Source organism: Cavia porcellus, unplaced genomic scaffold (assembly GCF_034190915.1).
Source record: "Cavia porcellus strain 051 isolate PalLab524CR breed Dunkin Hartley unplaced genomic scaffold, mCavPor4.1 scaffold_2, whole genome shotgun sequence".
Classification (NCBI taxonomy): domain Eukaryota; kingdom Metazoa; phylum Chordata; class Mammalia; order Rodentia; family Caviidae; genus Cavia; species Cavia porcellus.
This window is the reverse complement of record NW_026947485.1, coordinates 22280866-22306393: the sequence shown is the minus strand read 5'-3', so window position 1 is coordinate 22306393 and position 25528 is coordinate 22280866. Positions and strand designations below refer to the sequence as shown.

At 35.1% G+C, this 25528-nt stretch overlaps 1 protein-coding gene across 19 annotated transcripts in view; it reads right to left on the bottom strand.

Annotated features, from left to right (window-relative positions):
- Hdac9 (histone deacetylase 9) overlaps nt 1-25528 on the bottom strand; it is an 849535-nt gene that overhangs the window by 102687 nt on the left and 721320 nt on the right. For all 19 annotated transcript variants that reach the window (XM_063233991.1, XM_063234068.1, XM_063234058.1 and 16 more), the window contains one exon: nt 7212-7330. In XM_063233991.1, the coding sequence (XP_063090061.1) occupies nt 7212-7330 (119 nt within the window). The remainder of the gene's footprint in view (nt 1-7211; nt 7331-25528) is intronic.

The following is a 25528-nucleotide window of genomic DNA, read 5'->3' as shown; positions in this document are numbered from 1 at the left end:
CTGCAACACTGAGCCTAAGACACTCTGACTGGTGCTTGCACAGAATGCCCTATGAAAAGTAAGGAAGATAGTTTGCTCATTGGTACTACGGTAGAAAAGCTCTGCTTACTTTTTAGAGATTTTTTTTTAAAATATAAAAACTCACTGTCAGGAAAATATTATTTCATTTTCTGTATTTTCACAATGCAGTGTGTCCATGGTAACTAAAAATGCTACCCATTTACTTGGGTATTTTTAGTATTTAACTAAACTGCTGGAGAGCATATGAAGGTGGAGGAGATAGGAGACATGAGATGGGGTTATGAGCGAAACACTTAATTTTTCTAAAATTAAAATTTAAATGACTGCTGAAACCTCTTCAATGATTTCAAACTAATATAATTTAAAATATAGTAATAACATAGTTTTATATATAAGCTCATTCAGCAAAAAACAAAATTAGATAATTCAAAGAAATATGACGCATAGTGCCCAGCATAAACAATTATTTCTACCAACTGGTATTAGTCTATTGTCAATAAAAATAAAATTACATGGATTAAAAATAATGTTCCTTTTCAGTCAAGAAAATAGCCTTCAAGCAGTTTCTTTCTTTCTGAGGCCCCAGACCCAAAATGTGACTTTGGAATTGTTTTCAAATATGGGGGTCATTTGGCATTAATCCACAGAAATGTTATTATGTCTGTTAAATCATATCCCTCAACTTCATTGTATTTATTGGTTCTAATTTAGGATCTTAAGATTATCTATAAATAGAGACAATTCAACTTCTTTTTTGTTTTAGATGCATTTTATTTATGTTTTTCTTGTCAAATTGCTCTGGGTAGGACTTTCATTATTATGTTGAATACAAAAGAAAAAATAGAAATCTTTATTTGATTCCTGATCTTACAGGAAAAAACTCCAATATTTTACCAATGATAGCTATGGGCTTTTCATATATGGTCTTTACTGAATTAAGGTACATTCCTTCTATACCGAATTGTTGAGAGCTTTTATTGTGAAAGGATGTTGAATTTCATTACGTGATTTTTCTGCATCAATTAACTTAATGATATGTTTTCTGCCCTTTATTTTGTTAAAGTGGCCTATCACACTCATTGATTTACCTGTATTAAACTATCCTTGCATTTAATGGGTAAATTCCACTGACCATGGTGAATGGTCTTGGTAATGTGCTTTAAATTGTATTTGATAGTATTTTAAGACATTTTTCTTAATCTTAATTGAATTTATCTCTGATTCTTAACTATATTTACAGTTCAGCTGTTGAATAGACATGACTGGATAAATTTATTGTGTCAGACTATTAAAACAACAAGAGTACACCTACATATACAGAAACACACAGAGCATTTAAGTAAGAAGGACTGAGGTATCCTCTTCACAAAACCATCACAAATCATTTTCTTTTGAAAGCATTGGTGTTTATTATAATCGCCCTTGAACTGGTCACAGAACAGTCATGGGTAAGATATAGAAATGTGCAATGCAGGCATTTTTCCTGCTAAATGTTCAATTAAATAGATTATGCATTTACTGTTCACTTAAAATCCTCCATTGCTTCCTAGGATTTTTAGCCATCTTCTTATTTTGTTCCAAAAAATCCCTAAAATATCTTCAAGTAAGTTATAATATTTATGGTGTATATTTTGTATTCATTTAAATGCCCAAACTTTCTTGGAATGTTTACAGTTTTGAAATGATACAAAAAGTTGAAAGCTACTGATTCATGATATAAATATCATATTGTTTCATAGATATAAGTATTATCTCTGTATTCCAGGCCATTTTTTTCTGTTAAGAAACTAATTTGTCTACAAAGTTAGACAAACTTGAAATATGTACATGGATGTTCTGACACCAAAACAAACCCTTCTATACTGTATTTTAATTCTTCATGTTCATTTCAAGTGCAATATTTAAAGGATTCAGTGATCTCTCATCTTTTTTTTCTGAGCAGGGAAGGATAAAATGAGTTCATTACATGAATTAAAATCTAGTAAGTATCAACAACTGGGAGAATTCAGTACTTTTGCCAAGACCCACTGCTGCAAAGAAATCATGACTTCCGCCATACTGTTTTCAATATTATTTCTATTAAAGGAAGACATTAAAGAAGTAACTATTATCAGAAACAATTTTCAGAAATTCAATACTGTTGTATCTTGAAAAACTATTTGTAAAATGACAAACATCAACTAATGATTTCTTACTGTTCATTTTTTTCTCTGAACGTATGTGTTATTTCTACCTATTTCTATTTTGTTTAGTCTTTCTTTAAATAAAATTTAGAAAAAAGAAATTCAAGATTGTGTTAATTAAAATATTACAAGAGATATTCAGTGTAGTCCAAAACCAAAAGAGAAGTGATGGGAAAATAGCAATGACAAAAAACAACAATGAAATTCTATTTCATGTAACACTGAGTATAGTAGGAGCATATCTATGTTAGCTCCAGTGATAGCTGGATGGGACAATGCTTTGAATGCTCAATGACGCATGATAAAGTTTAGGGCTGATCCTTTTTTGGTGTAGGGCTTGGCCCTTTAAGAAAGGTCATCTATTAGGTGACTTCCAGACACTCTTCATTCTCAGAAGATAAGACATTGATTCCCAAATCACAGATAAATAGTAAAAGCCACAGCTACTGAAGCGATCTATTAGACAGGCTGAAGTACACTCATGTTAAATATATATATATATATATATATATATATATATATATATATATATATATATAATATATATAATTATACATTTAACAAAAACGTAATAAATATGATGGAATTCTTTAAAAGCCAGGATAGTAAGAAAATTAGAGACTTAGAACAGCCATGAGCAATTTAAGAAAGGGATAGAGTCATCGCTGATAAAGACAAAAAGAATCAACTTCACTAAGCTGTATTTGGTTCTGATTCAGTCTGTATTTAACTCTGTGGATAATAAAATGTAAAGAGGGAGGCCCTTGTGTGCTGCAAACCCTATACAGTCATGCACATAGGATGAAGCATATATATGCATTATTAACTGGTGACACAGACCAACACAGCCTGATGTGTTTAGCAATATTTGTCTCTTGGCACTAACTTGCTGATTGGATCAGCACTCGACATTTTTAGAGTCTTAGTTTTGGAAGATGACTGAGAGAATCTTTGTATTTCTCCCAAGGGAACTCGAAACTAAGGTGTCTGGCCTCAACAGTCCTCTTTCTCTGTCTCTGTCTCTTTCTGTCTCTATCTCTGTCACACAAACAAGCACACAGGAGGTGGGAGAGAGACAGAGAGAGAGAGAGACAGAGAGAGAGAGAGAGAGAGAGAGAGAGGTTTTTTTTTTTTTTTTTTTTTTTTTGATTCACAAGGGTGGAGAATGAGACAATTACCAAAATGAGCCATTTTTTTACCAAGGAGAAGACAGTAATTCAAGACCCCCCCCCCACGTTTACTTGCCAAAATAATACTGTATCCTCTTAAGGAAATGGTTTCTATCTCAAGGACTGAAAGCTTTTACTAACAGGACATGCTGTATATGTTTATAAAGCAGTATTTTATTACTAGATGTACCATTATCCCACAATGAATTTGCATGATTCCAAAGAAAAATTCTTGTGAATGTGATAAAAGCAATTTGCACACAGGAATTCATTATATAACAGCAATAAAAGTAGAGCTTGTATACATGTGTTGAAAGGAAAAATGTTTTGTTGTAAAATTAATTTGAACTAAAACCTCCTTTTCATAAAAAATTTGACAACACTCTAAGCCAGGGGATGCTGGAATATCAATACCAATGTTCAGTCAATTTTATTGTTTAAACATGGTGCTCAGTTGTCAGGGAAATACTCTTATCTGCATTATGAAGACAATGAGAACTGAACCAGAGTATTTAGAAGGATAAAGTGATAACTTCACGGCAAAGTTTGAGGCAGCAAACTAAGTTACTTATTCCTTTTTGGTTGGAACTTAATCCTGGTCCTTATGTAAAAGAACAGCAGAGATTTTAAATAAGCAATTCAGATGCTTTTTAAGAAACTTTAGCAAAAGCCAATTTCAATATTTTTTGTTGTTGCACAGTAAAAACCTACTACATAAAGAAAGAAGGAAGAAAAATAGTACTAATCATGAATTACTTTTAATTTTAAATTACCTTCGTGTTTGGGATGCAATTTGTCATAGCACCTATCTTTCTTCTTTAATAATCAGGAATATAATTAGATATTTAAAATAAGCAAAAAGCTTTGTTGTTTGACTTGATGTCATTTTAAAAGACTGACTCAATATGCTATGAAAATAGAATTTTAGCATGTACCTAAAATCATTAAATATTCTGCTTGGAGAAAGGATGAATTTAGTAAAAACTGAAAAGTTTAGGATAGGATTTGCTTTTGAATCTTCTATCTATTTCAGATTTTTAGCCCATTTCTAAGTTCCTTTTGGGACTCCCACAAATGGAAAATGACTTCTGGCACAAGACAGTGAGAGCCCAATTTTAATTGCCTGTCCAGAACTTTCAGACCAAAGTAAGACAAATACATCTTCCAGATGGTTAGAAAGCAAACAAAGAAATCCAGTAGTGAGCCACTTGGGGAATAACTACAGAGTTGCACATGAATACCAGCTTCTACCCAATAGTGCCAACCCTTTCTAGAAAATAATGTGGCAAGCTGAGGTCCACACTTATGTCGAAGTGAGGCTATGTTTTTAGTATCTGTTTCATACCTTGACGGCGGAAATTAAGGTCTTGAGCACTAATGTGTCTCTCTAAAGTGTGAATTGAAATTTTCCGTTCTCAAGCATTTGATGAAATAATTATGTCTTTAACGGAAAAATGCAATGAATGTTTCTTACAATGTCATCTAATTACAAATTCAGGATGAGCCCTTTTGTTTTAATGCTAGGCATTTCAGATGTTATAATGAATTGTTTCATCTATAAAGTATGTGAGCTCTTGTTGGACAAGCCTCTAGTATAGTCCTTTTGGAGTATAACAGCCTCTCTTCTCATTGTATATCTTTTCCTTATTTAAGGCAAATGTTCAACAAAAGCATAATTATTATATTACTTAAAACATATGCTGTTTGCTTTTCTCAGGAAACAGACACCTGGCACAAAAGCACATGGTCTCTTGAATAAGAAATATATCCAGGGGAAGAAACATATGTAGAGACAGGGAGACAGAGAAGATATAAAAGGACTTTATGTACTCAAATTTATTCTGGAATAGAAAGCAACAAAGAGTACCCCCAATATGCATAAAATATACATACATGCATATAAAATAACATGGGTTCTACTGCAATATACTTGTTATAGTACATTGAATCTCTAATGTCTCCCAAAGATCCCTGGGTTGAAGGTTTAACCACCAGCCTTTGGGAGATGGTACAACCTTATAAAGGTGTGGTCTAGTAGGAAATCTACTGTTCACTGGGGATACAACCTTCAGCAGAGTAGTAACACCCTGGTCACATCTTCTGTTTGCTTTCTGGCTATGAGTGAATGGCTTTGCTCTGACATATGCTGCTGTGCTACAGACCCAAAACCAACAGAACAACAGACCATGGACTGAAATGTTTAAAATCATGAGCCAACGTAAACCTTTTCATTTATAAGTTGATTGTCTCAGGTGATTTGTTACAGTACTGGAAAGTTATAATTGTACTGAATCTAACCATGCTACTACCACTTTCTATTTTGGCTTCCAGGATGACATCTGAGACTTGAGTTTGATTTAGCCAAAACAGACAAATGAAAAGTTTAATCCTTTTCAGCTAGTTTAGACAAAAAGGTATATTATAACTTGCTTCCTTGGCAAGGAGAGAGACCCAAATACATTGCTCTCTTCTGAAAGACATTCTTGGACTTACTGGCAACGAACACCTTTTCTCCATTTCTGTCTTGGCTCTCCATGTGTTTTGTATTGTTTGTATTTTTCCTAATTCAGGGTACAGTTTTATTTTCTTTATTTAAACTAAAGTATTCACCAGTCTTGCCCCAAATGAGTTTTATCTATCATGGAAAGACTGAGTTCTATTTGAGCTGAATTCCATGGACAACAACACAGAAGGATCACAAAGATATCTGATATGAGCAAACACCTTCTTATTCAATCTGACTAAAATTATGCATTATTATGTGGGGTTTTTTTCTTGTGTTTGTGTAGTTGCCTGTCCAAATATGTTTTCAATAGACAACAAGGCACCAGGAACCCTGAGTAAATAATAGATGTTAAAAATAGCTACTACCTAACAATGTTACTGGAATAATTAGAATGTAGAAAACCCTCATATGAGAAGCCAACTGAAAACAAAGGTTGGCATGATGCTGCTTCTTTGGTTCTTTTCAAATTAATGCAGCACACTTGTTCCAAACTCATCTCTCCCACTTAAAACTATTTGGATTATTTTTGCTTTGTTTGCCTTTCAACTTCCCCTAAAATATACAACAGTGGATCCCAGTCTTTGTACAGTTTCCCCCTCTCCTTTTTAATAGATTCTCACAGCCCCAGCATACATTGGTATGCATGGTTACACATATGCCTTGCCTTTCCACTCAGGACAAGGAAATTATTCTTAAAAGAAAGGCCTCATTTCTAACCAGATTCCACTGTCATGTTATTCAACTGCAACATAATATGAAACTCATTTCTTTGTGTGGTATGTGGCTGCTACAGAACACACCCAGAAAGTTCATCTTTACACCACCACAGAAGACCAGGAGCAATGCTGAGGACTGCCCGCAGGCAGCACAGAGACTCTGAGCAGGGGAGAACACTTCTATAATAAGGAGGACCAGAGCATCATTCAGAAATAGCTATTGCTACTCTCAGGTACAGTGAGCTAAAAACAAAGACCTTCACTGGCCTCCCAAAAAGCTCCAGTCACTTCTCTAGACTCATGAATTCTCAGGTCAGTTACCATATTTTAAACAGAGGATTTGTCAATTCTGCTTTTAATGAAGAATGGGACTCTGGAAGGGCATAAAGGTTCTGACACATCCTTTTGATTTGTCCAAAAGAAAGTGTTTAACTTTCCTTCAAGGCCATTTTGCATAGAGTTATAAATTGACATGGCAATAAACACAATCTGCCATCATCTTTGAACCTCTCACTAAATTTTACTGGATTCATGTAAAACATATTGCTTATTTTAAAGATCTAAAACATGTTATGATATCATAGCATTTCTTAAAGATCATGAAAGAAATACTTACATTTGGCTGTCACTTTGTACCCCCCTAGAGGAGGGGTGTGGCCTTCTAATGCATCAAACCCAGCGGAAACCAGGACCATGTTTGGATCAAACTCTTTGGCCACAGGCATCACAACAGTCCTGTACAGTAAAAAGGCAACTAGTCACACATGGGAATGGCAAATGCCTTTAAAAGTCGTTCAGTGAAAATTACTTGGCACAACCTCAAGAACTTCCCAGGAATAAAGAAAAAAGGAAAAGAAAACAACGTTTGAATAGATCAAAAACTTATCATTTCCTTTATACTGCATCACTGTTATTTTAACATCCTAATTCTTTCTTTTTTCTTTCATCATTTTTCTTCCTTTTGGAAAAAAAGAAAACATGCTCTGCAGGTACATTCAAAGCCCGTCATATTACATGCACATCTGTAGCTGTTTTATCCCTCTGCCTATAAAAAAATCCCCGCTTCTTCCAAGGGAGTGACTAATGTTTCACAGAGGAAAGTAGAAGCTTTAGCGAAAACCTAACTTGCTCTAGTTAGTGCGAACTTGGTGTAAATTTGAACTATAAATTTCTTTTGGGAAAAAGTTTTCTTCTCCAACTTTAAAAAAAAAATTAGAATATTTGTCGTGGTAGGGGGTGACTCTTGCAAAGGAAAGACACAAAATTCCCCTAATAGGATCCAGACTATAGTATTAAGTGAGTCCAAGGTCAGACACACCAGGAATGTGGCAGCCTCATCCATGACAGCTGCCCCTGCTGGCCCCCTTAGACAGGTCAGCACTCACCTCCTCCGCACACCAGGTTCGCCCTCACCCCTGCTCCACAGGACTCCTCTGGAGAAAGAATGACTAATGTACACCACAGAAATTTACAAAAAAAATTTAAAACCTTTAAAGTAGCTTCAAGACCACTGTGCCATCATAAAAATTCAAATTTCAAAAACTATTTCATCAAATGGGGAAAGTGTACACTACCATGAAATTTAAAAGCACTAAGATCTCTTGCTGTGTGGTTGTGAGACATAACTAAAAGGTTACTAAAATAGTGATCTTAGAGCAGTAAAATAATTACTTTTGTTTGCAAGCTTCCAAACTTTTCTACAAGGGTCCCATGTTAATTGTATATTTTAAAATCTGAATTGCATGTCATCAGTGAGAAGTTGAATATATAAAGGTAACATTTTTAGTGAAATTTATCTAGAGAAAAATGAATGGTATTAATTTTAATAATTCAATTGTCATCAGGCAAATGCTATCCTTCAAGCTTATAAATGTACACATAAGTTATTTCCATGATGGTTCTTCAAACACTGGGAAAACACAAATCTGACTAGCACATATAGACCTGTAATTATTTACTGTATACAATTTCATTAATTTTCTTCAATGAAATAAAGAATCTCTAATACAGCCATATTGTCTAAGATAATTAGATTCTCTTCCCAATAACACCAATTCTTGTAGTTTTAATTAAAATGCTACAAGTGATCAATTAGTTGTTTTCAGATAAATAAAATAGCTATATATTAACGAGATATCAAAATAAGCTCTTTCAATGAATCAAGAACATTTTATCAAGATACGCTTGATTAATCTTATGTACTCTGTTAGGGAGCAAATGATTTGGTTTCTGTCTAAAGCAAACAGCAAGTTTATTATGTGGGTTATTTCCAAATTCACAAACATATGGATTTTATATCCTCACAAATGTTTCCAAAATGCTCTTTCTTGCAAGACTAATATTATACATTGATGAAAAATAAAAAGTGATGGAAACTTTTGAAATATGTTACCTAATCGACTCCTCCCACTTAAAATGACATACATCTAGAATTGTATCTGAGTAATAGATGTTTGTTCAGGGACAGAGCTGTACATGATTGGTATAAATCTATGTGAAATTATAATGCAAAATATGCCATGAATTTTCTATTAAACAAAAGGCATATGACAACAGATACTTACAAAAGGTGACATTCGTGAGGGTCATTCATTTCAACAAGTATATAAGAATGTCTACTATGCTGTAAACATTTGTTTTGGCAAAGCCATGTTCAATTTTGAAGTAAATCTTACTGATTTACCTACTGCTGATATTAAATATGCCCCTGCCCACTTCTCTGCTAAATGGATGAAATTAACTCCACAGATTTTTAAAATCTGACAGTTTATTTTTGGAGTTCCCATGGAAATGTCTTCACTCTGTTTATGTCAATCTATATTGACACTGATTTAAAAGAACTGTGGTATGTATGTCTAAAGGTCATTAAGATTGCCTTTGTAATTAAAGAGGTGATTAGGCTATGCATAAGCTAATGCCATTACCATGGGAATGTGACTCTGATTAAAGGATGAGATTGTCTCACTTTTTTTCTTTCTCCACCTTCTGTATGCCTGCTTGTCCTGCCACCATGTTATGACACTGCCCAGAGGCCGCCACTAGATGTTGCCAACACAATCTTAGACCTCTGGAACATTAACTAAGTAATTCTTCTTCTATGTTGATTATCTAGTCTCCATTATAGCAACACAGAATGGACTAAGACAGTGACTGAAAGTCATAAAAACATATTAAAAGAATGAGTAGGAAAAAGAATGTAGTTTTTCTGACATCAAGTCTTTGGAGGCATTCATTTAGTTTTTCAACAGAATTTGCTTTTCTACTTAAAGGTGGCAAACAAAGTGTATCTGTTTGCTACTCATCTTTCTCAATAGCCCACACAAGAGAAAATATGTAGTGTTTCTGTGAAATAAGAGCTGGTTTACAGAGTAGCCCCTGAGCAAGACAAGAGTGATGGTAGGTAAGGCAGGGATAGGCTGGCTGGGGCTGGCGTTTACTCTTCCAGTTTTCAAGGCTGATTACCTTCCAGATAGGTCTCATATTCGGGGACATGGGGTAGGAATACATTTATAAATTTGTGGTTTTTAATATGCACACAGAAATAATGTTACTTTTATATTTATGCATGGCCTAGAATAAATTTTCTAAAACTAATGACACCTTGGTCATAAAGAACACAGTCACTGCCAAGTTACTATTTTCTAATATTAATCTCCAATAATAAGATCCAATGATTCTTGGAGAAGTGGTTGATTTCAGGACTGCATCTCAAAATATATAATGTGTCTTTGGAACATTTTATGGTGACAGAAAGCAACAAAATTTTTCAGGGATAAGGAAGTGTAGTGGGGAATATGAATTAATGCAAAAGAGATTCCAATGGCTAAAACAGAACAATTTTAGGAACAAAATACATAATAAGAGTATTGGGTTAAAAGTCCATTGAATTCAGTAAGTATCCATGAGTTCATGGTATTATATAAATAACTAAATAAATGAAGAGGAGAGCAAGAATCTCTTCCTTATAGAGAAATAGCAACTGATATGTGTAGAAGAACTGAAGAAAATAGAAAATCCCCCATTGAAGGCAGAAATAGTTGATAAGAGTTAAAATTCATAGATGGATACAAAAATTAATGGGTAGAACTTGGAGGATCAACATATTTGTCTAATACCAGTGGATCTTCCCCAAGATGTTATGTTGAAAGGAAATAAATGAAAGAAACTCTACAATGAAAGAAACTGCAGATATCACCTAAACAAAATGAACAAGGTTAGTATTGCCAGAGATAAGACACATCAGCCAGATATAAAAAAAAATAGTTCTGTTCTGTAGGATTCTTGCTAAGAATAAATAACCTTAAACCTAATAATCAGAAAACATCAGGGAAACAACCCGAGAGCAATTTAACAAAGTTATCTACCAGTAGTCTTCAAAAGTCACTGCCGGGTAAACCAAAAAGGACAAGGAATTGCCAATGGTTAGAGGAGGCCGATGGAAGTGTAGCATCTGAGTGCAGGAAGGGGATTGCTGGGAAGAAAAAAAGAGATTGGAGGAAAAGCTGCAGTCCTACACAATTTTTATAATTTAGCTAATGGAATTGTACAAATACTAATGTCTTAATTTTTGTATGATTACCAGCTATATTTTTCACATGGGGGATTCTGGGTGTGTCAAACATACAAGGATGCCATTATTTTGACAATTTTTCTATAATTCCAGTATTACTTCAAAAAATGTTAAGCATCAGGTTTAATATATAGATATATAGATATAGAGACATATAGGTATACATATCTAATATATATCTAGTATATATACATATATATCTAATATGTATTATATATGTACATATATTATGTGTATATGTGTTTGCATACACACACACACACACACACACACACACACACACACAAAAGCAAATGGGAGAGTTGTCAACAGAGATTTTTAACAAATTCCAGAAGAGGGACATTGACTGAGAGCATACTGAAACCAAAGAAAGCTACTCCCTGTCCATGCCATTGAGAGGACCACAGAAGAGAGAAGAGACTCTACCCAACGAAGCCTACTGAGGCAGAGGGTATAGTGAAGGCCACAGGGGATGCACTCAAAACAAGAAATTGAGAAAGTTTAAGTCAGCTGTGAACACCAGATTATATCTCAATACTTTAATTACCTTTTCTCTATGCTTGTTACCATGAAAAATACTCAAAAATGCTGGTTTGTTAAAGAACAGGATATACTAGGCATGGTGACAATGCTTGTGTGGTTCACCTGAGAACAATGCTCCCAGAGCTCTGACACAGGAGGCAGGAGGATTAGCAGCTTAACCCCAGCCTGAACTTAGCAACTTAGCAAGTTAGCAAGTGAGTGAGACCCTCTCTAAAAATTCTAAAAAAAAAACCATATTTTTAAAATTTAAAAAAATATAATGGAATGGAGATACAGCTCAGTAAGAATGTTCTGGGTTCTATCCTTCACACACACACACACACACACACACACACACACACACACACACAGAAATAGAAAATGATACTGACAAAAAAGCCCCAATCAGTAACAATGAGGGGTCAACATTCTAAAGAAGAGTCAATTCTAAACATTGATTCTAATCATGCAACGTAAATAAAAATATTTTGTCATGTAAGGATTCAGATGTTTAACTCCAACACACCCTTTCTGAAAACATTTACTTCAGAATATACTTTGCGAATAAATCAAAGAAACCAGTGTATGACAAAATAGTTTGCAAACCACAGGAAAATGGAGAAGGTTCCATAATGACTTGTACAGATTCTCCTTTACTAGAAAACAAGGATTAAAACAATGCTCACAGCATATATGCTTTTTCTGTCTTCCTCTAACCATGCATGATTCTGGCATGCTCTTCTTTGAAAAGCAAACTTCCTTCTTCTTCCTTACGAGTCCCCACTCCAGGTGAATCCTAGGCTACCCAGAGTATAATGATCCTATGAAAATAAAAGAATACTACTCCTAACAAAGGTAGACATACCCCATGGCCACCTGGAATATCTTTCCATGAGATCTGGAGTAAGTGCTTCTAATTCTGAACCTCCTCAGCTGGAATCAGGCCTGTGGAAGGATTTCATCTCTAATTAAAGGGCAAACCATTGACTTTATTGAGTCAAGTGAACCGGTGTTCTCAAGATGAACCACATGGACAATTTCACATGCCTCACTCTGACATGTCCACAGTAAACAGTGTAAGTCGCAACCCATTCATTTGACACACTCAGCTGCAAGAACAGATCAACTTAGGAGATCTGTTTTGGCTTTAAGGAATTGAAGGCTCAGCTCCACAGCCTGCAACTCCTATTTGAAAGCATTTCAAAGCATCTCAATCCACAGACTATCCACCAACACTGCTGTCTTCCTTTAGTACACATCTACTGAACTTGTGCTTTTGGGAAGCATTGGGATAGAACTGGGAGTCAAAGATACAAATAAATTATACCTCTGCCCACAAGGAGGTTGAGGTTAGAAGATAAAGAGGGACAATATGACTTTGCAGTATGGTCTAGTAAATTCTCAGGCATACACTATGCACCTAGAGACAAAAAGTGGGCAACCAGAAGGGAAGAAACAATATAAATTCTACTAGAGGGCAGAAGACAAGTGAGAGTGGACATTAAGGCAGGAGGTTGCCAGGGAGAAAAGGTAAGGGAGATGATGCTGTCACGGAGAGCAAGGTCAAAGACAGAGAAACTTGAAAGGGCATGAAAAGTTGTTTGCTATGACTGGGACAACAGTACCTAGGAGGAAGGGGAGATTGTAAGGCAAGAAGACTCCAAGCTCCGTGTGTCTGGAACCAGATCAGAGAGCCTACTATTTAGGAAGTTGGGGAGTTGTCAACAGGGCTGCTGACAAGTGTTCCAAGAGTTAGAGAGTGGACAACTGCACAAATGTGCCATGAGATTCAACCTATTAGTTATGCACAACATGCACAACCTATCTTTTTACTCATCAAATCTTTACCAAGAACCTGTGACACACATGAGGTACTGTGTAGGTCATGGTTCAGAGTCCCTGATCTCTTGCTTTTACGTAGTTTATGTTTTAATAAGGCAGAGAGACAATATGAAAACAAACAAGTCGGCATGTACATAGTATGGGCTTGGTAGAAAAGTGAATTACAAACCATCTATGGTGGCACATTCCTACAATCCCAAAACACTGGAGGCTCAAATAGGAGGATTATAATATTCCCAGCCTGGGAAACTTAGTGCTCTAGTGAGATCTTGTCTCATAAAAAAATGTCGTTTTAAGGACTGAGGAGGTAGCTCAGTGAAAACCATGGATTCAATTCCCAGTACTACACACATAGAATATATATAAAGTCATGGGTGTGGTTCAGATATGGTTAAACAAGAGAGGATCCCTCTGAGGTAGTGGTGATGGAGCTGAGAACAGCATCATGTAGAGTGAGAGGCAAGTCACAGGCGGTTTGGGGGAGCACAGCTGCCTGGGGGGGCTGGCATAGGCAAAATTCCTCAAGAGAGAGGGTCTTTCGTGTATTCAGAGCTTCACATGGAGGTCACTGTGGCTGTCACAAAGATCATGAAAGGGAAAATTATAGGAACAAGGTCAAAAGCATGGCAAAAAAGACAGTGCATGAAGAGCACTGAAGGCCATTTGGATTTCATTTCAAACAAGAGCAAAATCTGAAAGGTTTGAGGAGGCAGTGCCATGGTCTGATTTATGTCACCTCTAGGACAGTAGATTTTGATTACCTGTATAATTTATGATGGCATATTATAATCATGCATGTGGGAATTTTAGGTGAAAATCCAAACCTACGTTTTTCTTAATAGTCTAATTGTAAGTCATGGCTTAAAACATCAGATTATAAAATTACACATTTTCAAATGGCACAAGGATTTCTGCTCTTTTTAGATATTTTTTTACAGAAACAAAAGTGCCTATTACATTATATCTATTTTCCCATTCATTCTCATATATCTGTGCATGAAGGACAAGGGAAACACACTTCCAAGGGAAACTCTTCATGACAGTCCACACTTGAACAAATGTCTAAGGCCAAGCATTAAACAACAATACTTAAAAGCAGATTCCACCCAGCTGTTGAGCTGTGGTGCTTCATGACATCCCGGGATGGCACCACTGGACCAGTGGGAGAGCTCTAGATGAAGGGTTATCACCACAGGTGTCTGTGCAGAGAGCTGGGGCCGGGGACCTGCGGCGCACCCAGGGCAGCTGCTGTTCACCTCCCGCATCACCAGCTCTAGCTGAGAAAGTCCTGTTCTTTCTTAACCTTCACCTTACATTTCATTACACAACACATGCACATGCGTGTGCACATGCACACACACTCACAACACACACATGCACACACATTCTCTCTTTTACCACATGGCATTTTCTGTTTTGCAATTTTCCATCTTTGGAGACACCATTTCTCTGTCACATACCCATAGCAAATCCATTGGGAAATATGATTGTCTACACTCTCAAAATATCCAAAAACTTACCTCATCCCAGAATTTCTGCTGCTATCACTCGCCATCCTCCTGCCTCAGCTGCTTGAGAAGCTGAGATTATAGGCATATATGACCATATCCAGCCAAAAGAATTTTTTTTACAATTAAAAAATCTTTATCATAGTAAGATGTATACAACATAAAACCCTCCATTTAACTGTTTCAGTGTTTACACTTCAGTGGAATTACGCACTTATAATTATGCAACTACCACTAAACTCCAATTTTTTTTAATCTTCTCAAATTCACACTTTGTATGCATTAAGTGAGTTATTCAGTTAACTTTCCATTTTCCTCTCTACTAAACCTCTGGAAATCATCATTCTACCATTCCACTCTGTTAACTTTAAATATAACAAAACTCTTTGAGCAAGGGTGGTAAACTATCAATTTACTTTCAATTTTCTTAGTTTTCTTCCTTTTTCTCTTTCTTCCTTCCTTCCTTCTTTCCTTTCCTTCCCTCCTTCCTTTCTCTCCTTCTAGTGTGGTAAGACCACACAGTATGAGATCCACCTTTACAAAATTTTAAGTGTATAATACAGTACTGTTCATTGACACAAAATCTCACAGGTCTGTAGAACTTAATTCAGCTGGCATAACTGAAATGTTACGCTCTTTGACAACTCCCCATTTCCCTCTCCCATCCCCTGGTAATCATTGTTACATCCTTTGTCTGTGATTTGGGTTATTTTAGATACTTTATACGCAAAATGTGACTGAACAACATAGTGACTGTTCAGTTTTTTAAAATTACAGTAAAAGATGCAACTAATCCCTCAAAACACTCCTCCTTACTGTGAACTCACTTATTCCATCACGATCGCCACTTTCTGAAGCAGGTCAGGAAGTCCTCTTCCTTGAGTTTCTTTTTTGTGAATGTCTCAATATCAAGAATCAAATTGAGGCATTTCTAACAATTTCTGTCAGATGAAAGTATTTTACCTTATTCAGCAGTCTGGCATCACGAGACTTCTGGCTCTTCCCCACAGTCAAAAGGATCATTTTAAACTGAGAACTCTGAGGCAGGCACAAGAAGGCAAGTTAAAGATCCTGCCTCAGAAAGTGACAAAAATGATAGGACAAGCGTGTTCAAAGAGAGAGGCGAGTACTGTATTTGTCAGGCAGTGTGTCTTTAGATTAATAATTTTTAACTTACAGAGGCACCATATTTTTGGACCAGACCTTATAAATGAAATCATATAGTATTTGCCCTGTTATGACTGTCCTACTGCACCTGGCAGAATGTCCTCAAGATTCACATCTCATATGGTAACATTTCTTTATATCTTAAGGCTAAATAATCTTTCATTGTATGTGAATGTGACATTTTCTTTATTCCTCTATCCATCCTTTGGCAGGAACTTCAGTTGTTTGACGTAGAGAAATGCTATATTTTCACGCTGTCAGTGGGAATGAAAACTGGTGTAACCACCAAGGAAAACAGCATTTATTGTTCTAAAAAAATTTAAAGGGTATATACTATGCATACCACATGATTGAGCAATCCCACTCCTGAAGAATTTTCCAAAAGAACTGAAGTCAGGATCTCAAAGAGAAATACTTACTCCCATGTACACTACAGCATTATTCACAGCAGCCCTAGGGATTTTACCATACTTTCTGCCTGAAATGCTCTTATAATAGACATAAATATATTCTTTCTGCTCTTTGTTTCACTGTTTCACATTTCTCTTTGTTTCACTATGTATCAGCTTTTGCTTTGAGTATAAATATCAGAATAGAATTTTTTCCTCCCCATCTGGGTGGTATAAAACTTCCTAACAGGTTCCCAGAAACAGAAGAATAGGAATGAAAAGTATCAGAATATTCAAAATACATATTCATTTTTAGTCAATAGATAATATTAACAAAAAGACTTTCAAATCTTCATAGGTGATATCTATAGAACACAGCTTCTATTTCTCTATACATTACAATGGTTTATTTTCCTCTCCTGTTCCTTTATAGCTTTCCTCTGTCTCCATAACTCTGCTCAGAATGAACTTTCCTTTATTTTGTCCTGTTGTTCTTTGATGCAACTATGTTTCTCGGTGCCCAGTTCTCTGTAGTTGGACAAATTAATCTATTAAAATAGGAATTCTTCCAGTGCAGAGGAAAACATCACTTTCCAACCATCTTGCTTTGATGTACACTGGAACATTTTATAAGCAAGAAAGAGGGTAATGACGGTCTTTCTCCAAATGCCTTTAAGAAGGTGGTAAAATTCAGCAAGGTTTTCTACTGAGTGCCATCTCAAAACTGAATGATGTGACTTCTGTGTACAAATTTTAGTTGGGTGAAAGATGCCTGGACTCTAACTCAACACAGTCAGTTTGTGTTCTTGTCATTGCCTTCAGTTGCATGAATTTACTATATTGCCTTAGTTGCCCTCAATTTTCAGTGGTACAGGAAAAATCTGGAGAACTCTAAAGTCAGACGCAGCTCTCATATACATGATTGTTTTAGATCCCAAATGTGCCTAAGGGACATTTTCCTTCCTCATTTTCTTTCTCTTGCATTTGCTAAGAAAAGCCATTGCCTGAATCTTGATATCCATTTTGCTAAACATCACTGTTATATCTTCTGAGCCTTTCAGATGGATTCTGATGTGCTGCTTCTTTTTGATGTCTCTGGACTCTAGGATGGAGGGCAAACTCCTTCACTCTAAGAACAAAGTTTACATGAGCTATAAAAGAATTACCACTTCTGCAGAGAATGGAGTTCTAAATGTGACATTTAACAAGTTTTTAATTACTTTGCTACATTAAAATACCAATGCTAATTATAGCATTCTGTTTTTGAAAGGAATGAAACTTTGATAAAAATAAGGAATCTATGTACAAATAGTACATATTTATAATACCATATTATATTCTAACTAGGAATATGTGTGTACATTCTTATATATTCAATATATTATAGCTCAGAAAGTTCATTCTTTCAATTAAGAGTTTTCAAGATGGCATTCAGTAATTTATATTATTTTAGTACATTAAAATGCTAGTACTAAGTTTAGAAGTCAGCGCTTTAAAAAAATGAATACTTGAAGGAAGTAAGGAACTTTCCTTGCTTATCATGTGCCAGGTAGCCAGTAATATCTAATTCAGAAATATTGCCCACTGTGCCTCTGAAATAAGAGTTGGGAGATTAAACTTCATAAATACATCTCATCTTGACTTTAGGATACTGCTAATGAATTATTATATTCATATTAACATATTAGTATTCTTCTAAATGTAAAATGCTATTGTCTTTCTTAACAAAATTCTACACTGTTACATAGAAAGCAGGGAAAATTATAAGACTGGTTGTCTGTCAAAATGAATTTTTCTGATTAATAGTATGCACACATATAGCTTATATGTGTATATATGTAAGCTATATTAAAAATATAAACACAATGCTATAAAATTTTCCTTTGGTTGAACTTGGTAGCAAAATCTTGTCTAGAAAAAAACTGACACATCAGAATCAGGAAATTCTGAGATTTCTTAGGAGTTTCTAGAAGTGATGTAAGAATAAAAAAGTCATTAAAATAAACATTCCTTTGCTGGTAAACATAAAATGTAATATATATGCATATGTAATTATGTTTATATATGTTTTTCCCAGTCATTATTATATGAAAGTATATAAATATCATGTATTTTAATATGCCAAAAGTGTGGCAATAATTCTACATCAATGGTTCTTAAGAAATACTTTGTTATGATTCCAAATGTGGGTCCAGTGACTCACAGATGGTCTTACATCTGTAGTTTTATAAGCATTATAAAGTCAGTTCTTCAAATCTGCAATGCTCAGGGCTAAAATGGAGCAGAGGTCCAACCCTGGCTCAGTCACTAACCAATTAGCAAAACTCTGAATCTTACATAACCAATGCGGAGCCCCAGTAGCTAGTGGTTTCTCTAGCAACGTGTACTAGAACCGCTCTTGAACCTGAACCCCTACAAATCTGTCAGAGTAGATTCCCCTTTTTCTTACAGTTACAGTGGGTACCCACAGAGACATGTGGTCCACATCTCTGAAGGGAACTATAAGTTTAATTTCTCTTATGTCTGTCTTGCTCACTCTTTTTTCCTGTCTTCCTGCTTTCTTTTCTATGTTTATTTGTATTTTTTTAAAAAATTCAATCCAATTTATTCTTAGAGGACATAAGAATTTAAGAAGACAGAACACAGTGTTTCGACTTTGTTTCCTTAAGTGAGGACCAACTGGAAAATCAAGGAAGAAAGCATGTTCAAAGAAGAACATGACCCACACAATTTGAGCAAGAGAGGCAGAATAAGCTCCTGTGACATGTATCTTTCCAAATCTTTGTTTATTTTTATTTCTATAGCAACCTTGTGGTTGTAAAACAGTGCCATTATGAATAGAAAATAGAACCAAATGACAGTAAAAAGTGCTTGTAACTGAAATAGCAGAGATTTGTACAGGGAATTTGGAATGGCTGGGGTTTTTTGCTTTCATAAATGGGCTTATAGTATAAAAAAAAAGGTCTACCTAAGTCCATACTAAGTTTTCCCTCTAGAGGGACAATAAGATGCTTATGACACATGAACTTTGGAAACTTAATTATGTGCCCATTTCTTGTTATTACTTTCTTTATCCAAAAAAATCCCTAAAGAGATTTTACTCCCATCAAATCAGTCATAGGGATTTCTAAGCTTTCAGTGGGGTGCAGTGAGAAGCTTAGTACACATATTGCATTTCCCATCACCCCGTGAGCAGCACAGAATATTCTTTTTGTAATGTTTCAAATGAGCCTCTCTTTGGTCTTTGCACAAGTGATTGAGTTCCATAAAATATTATTATATGAAGCCAAAGGACCCGGCCTAAAAATTAAACTCAGTACTCCAATGAAATCACACACACACACACACACACACACACACACACACACACACACACGTTAAACTTTGTATTTCTTCTGAAGAGCTTCAGAGGCAGAAAAAGAAGGAAAAAGAAAGGTCAGATTTTACCCTAAGTAAATGTTCTGTGGTTTATAGAATTCACAAAACAAATTACAGTATGACATCCTTTTCAAGGAACTGTTTGTGTCTTTGGAAAAAGTGTGTATTATTTTTGGTGAACTCTACCTTTTGATGTGGCCTTTTTGTGGGAGGCAGCATCATCAGAATATTTTTAATTGAATAACAATGTAAGATGAACAAGACAAAAGGCAAGCTCATTTAGTAACCTAAATCCTTCTTGTACCCTGAGGCGTAGCCAGAAAGAGACCATGAGAGAGAAAAGAAATTGAGGCCTGAATGGTGCTCGAAGTGCAGAGGCAGTCTGTGCTCTCAGTCAAAACAGGCCCCATTCAAAGAGTTCTATTTAATTCACATTTAAAATGACAGGTGTGGGGCTGCGGATTTAGCTCAGCGGCATAAAGTGCCTGCCTTGCAAGTGTGCGGCCATCAGTTTGATCCCTTGTACCAAAATAAAATAAAATAAAATAAAATGACAGGTGAGTAGGATTAATCTCAAATGGAATAGGTCATTTATATTAGAGCTAAGTTCACATCTTTCAGCAACAAAATTAATATTATTAACCATTTCAACAATGTAGTATGTGCCAGTCAGGAAGTTATAAAGTTTACACATTCCTTCTAATGCTACAATACTCACAACACACCTGAAATTATATACTGCAATCTCCCATTTTATAGATAATGAAACTGACACTCAATGAGGTTAAAATATATGCTCAAGATGATTTAGCAAATACCTGGTTGAATTGAGATTGTCTGAATCCAACGGTGATAGATTCAGAAACTTGACAATTTTATCACCTTTTAACTACATTATCGGAAGAAAAATTAACGTTTTTTTAATCACAGCCTACAAATTTATCAGTATATGAGCTTAGAACAAAATTATAATCATTTATACATTTCTTTTTTTAAAGCTTTCCTTTCTTTTTTATTACATATGGATAAATTAAATATTATATTCAAGGATTAAGTGATATTATAAAACAAGTGCTTAAGGATTAAGTGATATTATAAAACAAGTGCTTTTTAAAATACATTTCTATTGAATTATCATACATGCTTTCTACTGTTACATTTTCTAGAAAAGACATTGGATTGGTATAGGCAAACTGATTTCTGAGCAACAAAAAGTTCTCTAATTAGCATTTGCAACTGAATCAAGTCAATTTTACAAGGATCCAAATTTAAACTTCCTAAAGGGAATGTAATTTAAATATAAGGTTTATTATGCACTCAAAATTATAATTATAGTGCTAGCTGGATACAAAAAATTCTAATTCTCACATTTATCCTGAAATCATTATACTGTCTTTTGTGAGATGCATTATGAGTGATTTATATTGTATTTCCATTTTATACTTGTCTCTAACATTATCACAGTCTTTTTACCATCCTAAATTCTGAATATAAACACTTCTATTACAGCACTTAGGTCAAGTTTCTATACACAAAGGGAGTTCACACAGAACCATAGACACTCTTATCTTTCAGTGGCTGACAAAATAAAATAAAAAAAAATCACCAAAGAGAATGACCCTCTCAGGAAGAGAGCCAAGAGTCCACAGGAAGAGATCCAAGAAGATTACAAATTCACAGACAGATAAAAATCAAGAAATCGTGACAATGAGAAAGATAACAGGCTAAAAAAATCATTGACACTTTGGATTTGATGAACAGGTCCTAAACCAAAGAACAATTTTATTAAAGAAATATAAACAACTGCAAAAGATGATAATGAAATCTAAATAAACAGATATAATGAACCTTTTTCAATACAAGTTAACCTTTCCTAAAATAATTCCATAGCATTCATTTTTAGCTAAAAATACATGCATGTTTTCCCACTTCATTGGGTTCAAAAAAAAAAGCTGCAGAATCCCTTTTCTAGTGAGTTCCAGGCGGAGCTATGAGCAGGAAGGAAGTGCCACTCAGAGAAATCTCTACAAGAAACAGTCAGAAAATCTTTGTTGATTCTTTAGATCAGTGGTGGTGAATCTTTTGAATGCCCGATCTGCAACTCAGAACCCATTTATTTATCCCAAGTGCCAACACTGCAATCAAACCTGCAACTCATACATTAACTATTACTTTGTTTTAAAAGAAAAACACAGTAACTGAGCTTTCAATGATACAAATAGCTTTTTTACAGAAGGGCAAAAGTTTGCATGTGTTTGGCAAGCTTTTATGTGCTACTGTCCGACACATGGCAGTGGGGGGGGGGTGACTTGGCTTGTATGTGACCGAGAAGGTTCTGTGTGCCTGCTGGGATCATGTACCACAGGTTCACCACTGCCGCACAGTTCTTTGCAACTACCTTTCCACACAGATTTGCATTTTACATGACCAAGAAATGTGGTCCCTTTATGTGATATGTAACTCTGAGAACATATTATACTGAGTAATACACAGGTATAATTTTTTTATGTCTTTGTAGCAATTTGTATCAAAAGTTAGAGACCATGCCCTTAGTCTATTAGCATAATGTTTTTTTAAAGGTCTCTTTAAAAACTGTTCTGGGAACAAAATATTCCAAAAGCTGGGAAGACAACATATGATCTCTATTTGACAAGTGTTGTGATAAAAAGTGTTGTGATCACACTTCTTATATGAAAGAGACTTAGTTACTAAATCATCAAATATATATTGATAACTTAAAATTAGAAACATTTTAAAGTTACAATACATATTAGCAAGATTTAATCTAATTTTTTTCTAGGTACTTAATGTAACTAAAGTGACTTTACCACTCTAAGAACCCTATTTCAAAATTGCAGTACTAATAACATTCGGTGCTGACTACACATCAGATGTTATAGTGCTTTACATAAACAAACTAATTCATTTCACAAACAATCCTAGAAAGTACTGCTCTTAATTTGTCTCATTTTGCTGATTCAAAAAATTAAGGCATTTGTGTCAAATGACCTGCCCAAGGTGACAAAGACAGAAATAAACATCAGACCTGAAGTCTGAAGCAAAGTAGTTCAGTTATTAGCTCACTAACTAGTTAGGTAATTAGATAACCTGTTTTACAATACTATGGCAAATTGAAAAATTGGTTTCCCAAATAGAAATAATTTCTGCCCGAATTGATACTATATTTGATTGCACTGTGAACATTCTGCTGAAAAAAATGTTAATAGAAATTAATTTGTTAAATCGCTGTTATTTCTACAGTTAAATGCATAGAAAGTTCATTGATTCCTGCTACTTATAAACTAATAAACTAAAATTAAGCAAAAATCCTAAAGCATGAGTAGAAAATCGATTTCTTTTTGTCTGCTCCAAGTACAATATAAGAAAATAGAGATTGTATCCACCTACTTCCTAAAGTCATCCACATCAACACTGTTTGGGAGCTATTTCTATGCAAGAACACGTGAATATTGGGAGAGATAATTATGTACTGAAGTCCCTCTGCTTTTCATAATGAGCAAAACAGTGAGATAGATCTTGATTCGTAGCATTATTTTAGGGATTGGGCCTAATTTAAAACTAACTAGTCACTCACAGTACCTTAGGGGTTATGAGTCTTTAGCCTAAACCTATGTTCCAATTTCTCTCAGGACCAAAACATCAGGACCCTAAAAGCACCTTCTTTCAAAAATACACATTTAAAAAGAACAGCAGGATCGGCTCCCATTACCAAAGCCCTGCCCCAAAGATACAACAGATGTTGGGGTCTGTGTGCAAAGCAAACATCAGCCCAGCTAATGTGGTCTGTGCTGAATTTTTCATAATTAGACATTCATCCCAGAGCAGATTCAAGGTCATTAGAGTGAAAAGCTTTAATGCTTACAATTATTGTGCCCTGCATGTTACTCTGCATGAATTCAAAGAAGACAACAGTGCACAGGAGTAAAAGAAGGCATGTTTCCACTACTACAAAGGTCTCTTGGTACCTTACGCTGGGAAACAGAGAGACCACGTAGGTAGCAAAATCAGCTACCATTACGTTAGACAGTCTGACCTAAGGATTCCCTCTCTCTTCTCATTCTTTCTCTGCCTTCTGACCCGTGCAAGGGAAACATTAACTGATAGAAGGGCAAGCAAAAAACTAAGGGGCTAGCAACCACAGCCTAATTAAATTTAACATATTAAGAAGTGGTGAAACCACAAGCAGCTGAAAAGGAGTGCTCAAGTTCAGCGTGGTGACCATTTCTAAACACAATGGATGCCATGATCCAGAATGGAACCTGCAGGGGAAAGCAGAAAGGATCGCTCACAGTGAGGAGATAAAACACAAGGATCTCTCACAATGATAACATTGAGGAAAGAGCTATTGACAATGGGTTAGGTTTAAAAAAAATTGAAACTAATAATAAAGGCAATTGCTTTCTCCAAATAAAGAAAATGTACACTTCTGTTAGATATATATATATATATATATATATATATATATATATATAAATTATTCAAGCTTTCACACTCCCTTCTCTACAATGACACAATACTGGTGCAAGACAGATCTTTGGGAATACATAAACGTTTGCATATGTAATCTACCCTAAGTAAGTCCTGGGCTGAACATTGCACAACCTTTGTTTGAAACCAGGCTCTGCCATTCACAGACTATGGTATGGGTACATGTCCTGCTACTTCCCTGGCTTTGCACTCTACCTTTGGAGAACAGACTGCAGGGATGAAAGGATCCCTTCCAGTGAATTTCTTCTACCTCTAAACTCTTATGTCAATCACTTGGCCACCAACTGCATTAGTTTTCCCATTATGTTACAGACGTTATTAACATCAGTGATATCAAAATGTTGATACCAAAACAAGAACTGACCAGTTGAAGGAGGTGTTGACCATGATGCCTGGGTTTTATTTTTTTTTTAATTTTATTTTGCTTTAAAAAAGGGTAAAACTAAACATAACAAAAAAGAACAAAGTAATCAGAAGAAAACAATGTAAGTGATACAGATTTCAAGACATGACAACAGGAGATCTACAGTGGCCACCATAATGGCTCTTGTTTTCTTCTACATAGTTGTCTATATCTTCACACAGAATGAGTTCTTAAAAAGCAAAACAGTATAAAACTGATCCGAACAGGGTAATGAAGGCATTACAGGCCTTCAAAACCAGACAATATGAAAATTAAAAATGGCTGCCATAATGTCTCTTGTTCTCTTCAAAATATCTGTCCATACCTTCATGTATGTTGAAATTAAACAATACAAAATAGGCTAAAACCACTCTGAACAATGAATAGAAGCACTGGATGTCACAGCATGATGATATGAAATCAGCAATGGTTACCATAATGTCTGTTTTTCTTCAACATAGTTGTTCATTTTATCACATAATATAATTGATTCTCATAAACTGTTTAGGAGATGTTCTAGGCATGTATAAGCCTCTACATGTATACCTATCTTTTCTGCATTAGAGTGAAAAACAAAATAAGACAAAACAGATTACTAGAAAAATAAGAAACAAAATGACAAATAAAAAACATTAGCAAAGAGCA